The following is an 8,652-nucleotide window of genomic DNA, read 5'->3' on the forward strand; positions in this document are numbered from 1 at the left end:
CTTAACCAGATTAGTATGGAACCACCTCTGAGATACTACCTTTCCGATGCGAAAAGAATTAGAAGATAGAAAGAAAAGAAATCGGTTGACGTGGTCCAAAGTTATGCGGTAACATACATAAAAAAAAATTAAAAAAAATTAAAAAAATATAAAATAAAATAAAAAAATATTACGACGAACTGATAACCTCCTCCTTCTTTGGAAGTCGGTTAAAAAAATAAAAAATAAAAAAATATTCCAACGAACTGATAACCTCCTCCTTTTTTGCAATTCGGTTCAAAATGGTTGGAACCTGTCAAGAGGGAGCGAGAAAACTGAATCATGTTACAAAAATTAAAATTAAATTAACTTGGTATCGAACGAAAAGTATCGAGCATGTACTTGTATTTACACGTATCGTTTCATCCCTAGTTGGTCCTTTTTATTTGGACACATTTTTTAACATATTCATATGTATAGTAAGACTAGCAGACGGGACTGCAGACAACTTGTTTAGCTGCTGACTGGTCACTTCACGTGGCACAAACACCTGACTGTCATAGGCGTACATGACAACTCCATTTGCCCATCCTGCCCTGAAGAGGATGGGACGGTGGAACACTTTTTGTGCTTTTGCCATGCTTTGCAGGAATTGGTTATGCGGAATTTGGCCGCGATGTCTTGAAAGACGAACATCAAAAGTCTACTTAGGTTTAATCGTAAATCGAGAAAGATTTAAAACAAATTAAAACGGACTTGAACAATGGTTCCGACAAAAAAAAAACCAAGTCCGAAATGCAGATTATTTCTCTATATCTGCGGAGATGGCCAATTTAGTTGAAATTCGACACACTGACCATGTTCGAGAAAAAAAGCGCATTTTTAAACCAAATTTGTTATATTCGGTGTTATAATAGGGCAATTCGTTTCTAATTTGTTTCTATTCCTTGATTATCAACCTAATTATATCGAGCCCTAACCACCAAAATAACGTAAGCGACATTTTTTTCAAAATTTTCTTTTTGATGCAGAAATATTCCTAGAGCATCTAGATACATTTCTGCATCAAAAAGAAATTTTTTTTTTGTCGCTTACGTTATTTTGGCGGTTAGGGCTCGATATGTATTGGCTTCTTCATCTTTTGTCAAGTCAACTGCCAACTTTATAAGATACTTTTAATGTTTGTATTAAAAGTTTTTTTGAGCGAAGGAACTGAGACTGCCAACGAATATTATTTCTTAGTACGTTGCAACCGTACATACAAATGTAAGCATTTCCAAGCTAAAGGGTTCAAAATTGATTTGTTTAACCATTTTTATGACTCGCTTTGTAGTATTTTTGAAAATTCAGCAATGAACAAACGCGGACGGTCTTTTCACTTAAATGTATTGTTCAAAATTTAGACAATTGTTAAAAGACTTGCAAGTGTTATCTGAAGATCACTTGTTTGTTTCCTGACGTCGATTCCCCTATAAAAGTACGTTTGCGCTACTATATGGCTATCAGTTGTGTTCCGAGCTCAAACTCGAAATCATTAAGGCATCGAAAGATGTGGCCCAGGAATTTCTTTGTGCTCCGTAAGTTCTTAAGTAGTGGTACATATGTACATATAAGATTTTCCTACTAACTTTTTGAATTCCAGTTTTTGGAGCTGTGCTATTAATGACTATAGCTATGACTAAAGCCCAGCGCCCAACCAGGAGACCTACGCTTCCAACTAGGAGACCAACGCTCCCAACTTGGAGACCTACGTTTCCAACTAGGAGACCAACGCGCCCAACTTGGAGACCTGTGTTAACAACTATAGTACTATAGTAGTATACATACAAATTAACAAATTAACATGGGAACTGCTGGCTTTTTACATGAATCAATAATGAGGGCTCATTTGTTGCTACAGGAATTTATTTTTAAGAAAACAATTTTATTCATTGTCAGACTCGCAGTCATCTGAAGTATCGAAGCCCATATCACAATTTTTTTGTGGCATTTCTGCATCCTCACAGACAATAGCAAGGAAACTTTCATGCCTAGTGCACTCTAAGAAATTAGTATTTTCTGAAATAACTTAAATATTAAAAAATTTAAAAAATTAATAAAAAAAAAACATACTGCGAGCGAGATGAAAACTGACCTCAAAACTACAGTGCCGCCTTGTGGCAGGTGATTTTAACCAAAATGGATGGGAAAATTTCAATATACATATATGAAAAGGAAGAGTGGACCGCTAATCTGGACCACTTACATAACTATTTTCATAATTTATCATAAAAAGTAAACAAATAAATGGATAGCTATGTCTTACGTCAGTTTTTAGATTGCGTGACAATGAAAAAGTATTACAATGTCCATGAACGGATGATTGAAACCTGTCATTTCGGAACACAATACCACAACGTTTGAACAACGGCGAAAAATCAAGTTTACGAAAAGTTGACAGCAATTTTCTAGCAACAGCCAGTTCGATCCCCTGTTACGCTAATTCAGCGGGAACCGAAAATCCGTATTTGAGAACATATTAATGGCATCTTCTCGGTTTCCTTCAACCAAAAGCGAAAGAGATGAAACTAAAGGTAACAACGAAATGTCATCATTTGAAAAAACTTCAACTGGAGTTATTATAGACAAATACAGTGACTCAAAAAACGCTAGATGACTTTTTTTAATAGTCACAATGTTTTTCAAATAAAATTTTTTGGGTTTTTTTTTAATTTAAAATTAAATTTAATGTAAAGAAAAAAAAATTCGCCCAAATTTCGACCTTTTTACTCTGAATTTTTAGAACAATTTGAGGTATGGAGCCCATGGAGGTAAGAACAACAATGTGCAGCAAAAAAGTCCCGTTGTTTTTTTTTAATATTTTTTTTGCCGCCGGTCTTTTACCGTTTTTTGTTTCATTTAACAATTTCCATTGATAAAAAAATCGCGTTAATTTTTTATTTTTTTGCCAACAATCATAGTGAGTAATTACATACATATGAATTATTTTCTTTTATTTAAAGCATCATCAAAAAATATTTAGGCAATCAAAAGTTTCTCAGGATTCAACTTATTAATGATTAAAGATTAATTTTGAATGGAGCACGATATGTTCGCCTTTTTTCGATAGTTATATCTGCATTCGTATATGAAAAGTGTAAATTAAAGCGTTCGAAAACGAACGCAATGAAGTAGACTAAACTTTTGGAAAGAAATTTGTAATATAAAGATAACTACAAAAAATAAAGCGGAAACGAAATGTTTGAATTATTTTTCCAACAAAATACTTCTACAAAAATCATACCAAAATGAGAAAAAATTTACCTTTTTACGAAACCAAATTTTGGTAACAATTTACCAAAGTGGCAACCCTGTTGACACTGACAGTAAAAAGCTGTCTTGCACAGCAAAAAAAATCTTTATTTACTGACATGCGTCTAAGTTTAGTTGCTGAGCTGTACATATGTATCTATGTAGTACATACTTACATACTTACATCTACTTTTGCTTAAGGTTATATTTTTTTATATTTTTGCTATCTAGATCCCTACCTCTACCACTGTTCGTTCTATTTACATTTATGTTATTCTGTTTTCCTTATCTTCATTTTTATCTTTTAAATCTATCAAAAACAAAATCGATAGTAACATCCGTCAAAATATCGATATCAAAATCGACAAACAATCGATAACAAATTCGATAAAAAATATCGATAGCATAATCGATAATAATATAAATCGATAAAAATATCGTTAACAAAATTGATAACAAAATCCATAAAAATGTCGATGGCAAAATCGATAAAAATACCGATAAAATATCGGTATTCATCTTCACCTTTGCCCTTATATAAATAAAGTGTTTAAATTTACCTGGATCCAACATGCCTTGCCCTGATATTCATATGTATTTGCCTTTATCTTAACGTATTTTTATACCTTTAATGAGCATGAAATGGTATTATAATTTTGGTCCGATGTTTGTAAGTACCAGAATAAAAAGAGATAGACCCATTAAAATGTATACTTATATGATCAGGACGTCGAGCTGAGTCGATTTAGCCATGTCCGTCTGTCCGTCTGTTTGTATGCAATCTAGTCTCTCAGTTTTCGAGATATCCGGATAAAATTTGGTAGGTGGGTGTATTTTTATAATGTATTAATTGTTGTCGGAACCAGAAGAATCGGACCACTATAACATATAGCTCCCATACAACTGATTATTCAGATATGAGATTTTTCGTTATAACTTCTCCATTTATGCAGCTATGAACATGAAATTTTGCAGTACTTGCCCCCATTATCACCAGAATACTTACAGTGAAAATTACAAAGATCGGGTCACTATAACCTGCAGCCCCTATACAACTGATTGTTCAGATATGAGGTCTTTTATCATAACTCCTCCATTTATGCAGCTAGGAACATGAAATTTCGCACCATTTTCACTCATTATTAACAGAATACTTACAGTGAAAATAACAAGGATCGGGTGACTATAACATATTTGTATCTTCCATACATCTGATTGTTCAGATATGGGATTTTTCTGTAAAACTCCTTTATTTGAACAGCTAAAACCGATAAATTTCGTAAGATATTTTATAAATAATAATAACAAGTCTACTGAGAAAATCGTCAAAATCTATGCTGTATAAGCTTTATCTCCTATACCACTGATTCTTCAGATACCAGTTTTTGCGATATATCTCCTTTATCTAGGAAACTAAACCCAATAAATTGTGTTACCGGTTTACATACTGATCACATAGCAGTGAAAATCACTTAGATTGGTGCTAATGTAAGGTATATCTTCCATACCTCTGATTGTTCAGATGCGATTTTTTATATAGGTATTTAACTCCTCTATCGATGTATGCAGATGTATTCAAAAGCAGTAATCTGTCAAAGTAAAATTTGCAGATGTTCATGAAAGGTATGAAGCCTTCGGCATAGCCGAAGACAGCGCTGCTCTTACTTGTTATTTTTGTTTTTATTTTTAATCGACTTCCAAAAAAGCAGGAGGTTATCAGTTCGTCGGAATATTTTTTTTTATGTATGTTACCACATAACTTTGGACCACATTAACCGATTTCGAAATTAACGATAATCTTAAATTTTTATATTAGAATTGGAGTCGGTTTTCTGCAATTTCCGTTGCACCATTTCCGTTGAACTTGACAATTTACTCCCAACAACTTTATTCGGTTTACAACCATACAAAAAAAAATATATAATTTGAGCAATTTTGCAAAACTCGAGTTTTTACAAGAGTTATTGTTGTTAACTTTTTTTGACGAATTCAGTAGTTATTTATTATCCACTGATTCATAGCATGTAGCTGGCTGATTTTTTGCATGATATTAGTTAATTAGACACGCTTTAGCCTTTTTGTTTCAATTATTCAAAAACTCATTATCTCGTATAAAACTCTTAATTTTTATAAAAAAATTTTATAAACAAATGGAAATATTTATTACTTATCGATCGGATTTTTTAATCGTTTACATTGAATATCAATCCTTATTCTATAATACATTATTTACAACAACAAAAAACACGGAAACAAAGCATAGATTATTTAATACAATATTTTTTAAATAAAGTTGTATGTATGTATATATATGTTGTATGTATGTATATGTAAACAAAGAATAGAGGCCGGTCCACATATCTACAACTTTGGCATTGCGTACACTTTTTTTCAATTCTAAATTAATTGCGCATTTGGAAAAAAAAAATGTGGCTCAGGAAATGTAAAAAAAATTCATATTTTTCGGACGGCGCTGGCACGCAATATAAGAACAAATTTAATTTGATCGAGGCACAAAGAAGATTTCGGAGTCAACGCCGAATGGAATTTTTTTGCCACTTCACATGGTAAAGGTGCATGTGACGGAATCGGTGGTACAGTGAAACGACCTGCTTTTCGGTCGAGTTTACAAAATAAATTTATAACTACTCCAAAACTTTTGTATGAATGAAAAGAAGAAAAAGAAGTAGATTCATAGAATACAAATTTATTTATACTCCCCTCTTGTCCAACATAAGGCCTCATACTCAGCAATATAATAAACTTTGAATTGATGACTAGGACGGCCATTCACTAGACCAACCCTATACATTATATCTTTTTTTTGTATTTTTTTATACAAAGTTAAAAAAAAAAATACACCTGAAAAATACTTGCTTGCCGCCGCATGTACTTATCTTCCAAAGTTAACACAGCTGGCGAATGCAAATAAAGATTAAAATTTTAAAACTAATTAATAAAATGAAAATGAAATATGTAGTACAAAATTAATAATAAAATTCTTTTTTTCGCGAAATCTATAAAGGACACTTTTATTAAAAGAAAAAAAAACTGGGCCACTGTTATTCGTCGCCACCCTGTATAATTATTTAGATTTACATAACACGCGCCCACCACGATCCTGCGGCACGCGCAATGCGAGCAATGCATGATGCGAGGCAAGCGAAAAAAATTTATAACTTTTGACTGCATGCAAATTTCCGTGTTTTTTTTTTTAATAATGTATTATAGAATAAGAATTAATATTCAGTGTAAACGATTGAGAAATGTGATCGAGAAGTAATAAATATTTCCATTTGTTTATAAAAATTTTTTATATAACTATTATCATGCAAAAAATCAGCAAATTACATGTTATGAATCAGTGGATAATAAATAATTACTGAATTCGTCAAAAAAACAAAGTAAACAACATTAACTCTTGTAAAAATTCGAATTTTCCAAAATTGCTCAAATTATATTTTTTTATGGTCGTAAACCGAATAAAGTGATTTGTTTGAAAAAATCTTGACCATCCAATTTCGGGTGGCCCACTTGAGAGATTTTCTCTCTATACCAATCAGGAAAGTCCGATCTATTGCAAACATACATACATATCTATAAATACATATATATGTCTTCGGTACGTGTGTTTGTGAGCGAATTTTTCCTAAACGACCGAAATAATTTTAATGAAATTTTGTTATGTGTTTTAGTGGGTCCCTGTATAGTTAGGGTCACAACTTAAAACGCTAGGTGGCGCTGGAGTCGAGTTATTACTAAAAAATCGTATTTATGGTCGGATCTGGCTAATATCCATTATTTGTACTGGTAACGTGAAGGGAAATATTTTTGCGAAAAAATTGCTCGCTAGGTGGCTGTGGAGTCAAGTTATCACTAAAAATCGTATTTATGGTCGGATTTGCCTCATAATCGAGATATATATTTGTAACGGTATGGGCAATACTAGTGCAAAAACAAAGCCGCAAGGTTTCGCTGGAGTCGAGTTGCATCTAAAAATCTTCAAGTGAAGTCTTTCGGAGACACTAGAAATCAAAGTAGAATTAAAACCATTAAATCTACCGCTATAACCATTGCGGTCCTTGCTTTACGGCGACAGAATAAGGACAATCTTTCTTGATGAACGCCTACAAATCGGTGGTCATAAGCAATAACCGCCTAAGTCGAAAAACCTGAATTCGAGAAAAAACCCTTTTAAACATTTGGATTGTAATATTAAGCTTATTGGGAAACCAAAATTTGTTCGTCTATAACTTTTTAGATTGGCTAGCTGGATTTCTGTGGACCTAAGATACTCTCCCATTGTGAAATTAACACCAACTATAAACTTATGATTTTGATTTAGGCGTAACCTTCTTCACTGTCTGCCTTGCACAATATTGTAAGGTACTGTGAGGAATTATTTATATTAAGGTTTCATCATCAATTTAAGTGAAACAACTTTTTTCCCCTTCTGTCAGTTTTCTTGTTTTTTTTTGTTTCGTTGGCCGTGTTATATGAATCGCTGTAAATAATTTTTAAAATATCTTTTGTAGTTTCGTTGTCAATTGAGCTATAAAAAACGCGCCGCAGGCAGCCTTTCTCTTATATGTATTGTTCAAATTGTATACAATTGTTAAAAAACTTGCAAGTGTTATCTGAAGAACACTTGTTTGCTGATTTCAATTCTCCTATAAAAGTACGTCGGCGCAATTGTTTGACTAGCAGTTGTTTCCGTTTTCAAACTCGAAATCATCAAGTTATCAAAACATGTGGTTCAGGCATTCCTTCGTGTTCCGTAAGTTCTTAGGTCGCGATATATAATGTTCCTACTAACTTGTTGAATTCCAGTTTTTGGAGTTGTGCTATTAATCACTATAGCAATGACTCAAGCCCAGCCTGAAGATCCAGAGGGTGGTGGTGGTTATCGCCCAACTTGGAGACCTACTTGGAGGCCTACTTGGAGGCCTACGCGTCCAACTTGGAGGCCAACTAGGCCGTGGTAGGGGACCAAGCTTCTAAGTGTGCTTCACGCAGTATTAACTGCCAATCAAGGCCGCGTACTAGTAAGTAGACTCAATTAAATACTTCAGCTAATTGGAAAATTCTATATTTATTACTGTCTTCTCCTCTATTTTTAGATTGGTTTATAACCAGGCAAAACTGTTGCGAGAAGCTTAAAATTGGAGGACCTGCCGCCGAATGCAAAGATTAATGAGACACAATGATTGATACCATGTTAACTGATTTAAAATATGCAAATGTTTTAATTTTCCAAGAACTAATTTTCGAACTCAAAAATTTCAATTCATTTAAAAAAAGATTATATTGCAATAAAATTATTTGACTTCATATGAAACCTACTTTGTTTTAAATACAAATACAAAAATTATCAGACCGACG

At 33.0% G+C, this 8,652-nt stretch overlaps 2 protein-coding genes across 3 annotated transcripts in view; both read left to right on the plus strand.

Annotated features, from left to right (window-relative positions):
* The window catches only part of LOC118733735, a gene marked incomplete in the record, with an annotated part of 802,810 nt that overhangs the window by 736,580 nt on the left and 57,578 nt on the right, over nt 1-8,652 (plus strand).
* LOC118733740 (extensin-like) overlaps nt 7,844-8,652 on the plus strand; it is a 24,855-nt gene continuing 24,046 nt past the window's right edge. Inside the window, exons 1-3 of one of the 2 annotated variants that reach the window (XR_004992284.1) lie at nt 7,949-8,047; nt 8,101-8,315; nt 8,391-8,565. Coding sequence is in view for 1 of the 2 variants with exons in the window: in XM_036463275.1 (XP_036319168.1) it covers nt 8,020-8,047 (28 nt within the window). In the remaining variant the exon portion in view is untranslated. Of the gene's footprint in view, nt 8,048-8,100; nt 8,316-8,390; nt 8,566-8,652 lie in introns of those variants that run through there. The other variant, XM_036463275.1, reaches the window with a different exon arrangement.

This window comes from Rhagoletis pomonella, unplaced genomic scaffold, assembly GCF_013731165.1.
Source record: "Rhagoletis pomonella isolate Grant_MI unplaced genomic scaffold, Rhpom_1.0 Rhpom_scaffold_00002, whole genome shotgun sequence".
NCBI lineage: Eukaryota > Metazoa > Arthropoda > Insecta > Diptera > Tephritidae > Rhagoletis > Rhagoletis pomonella.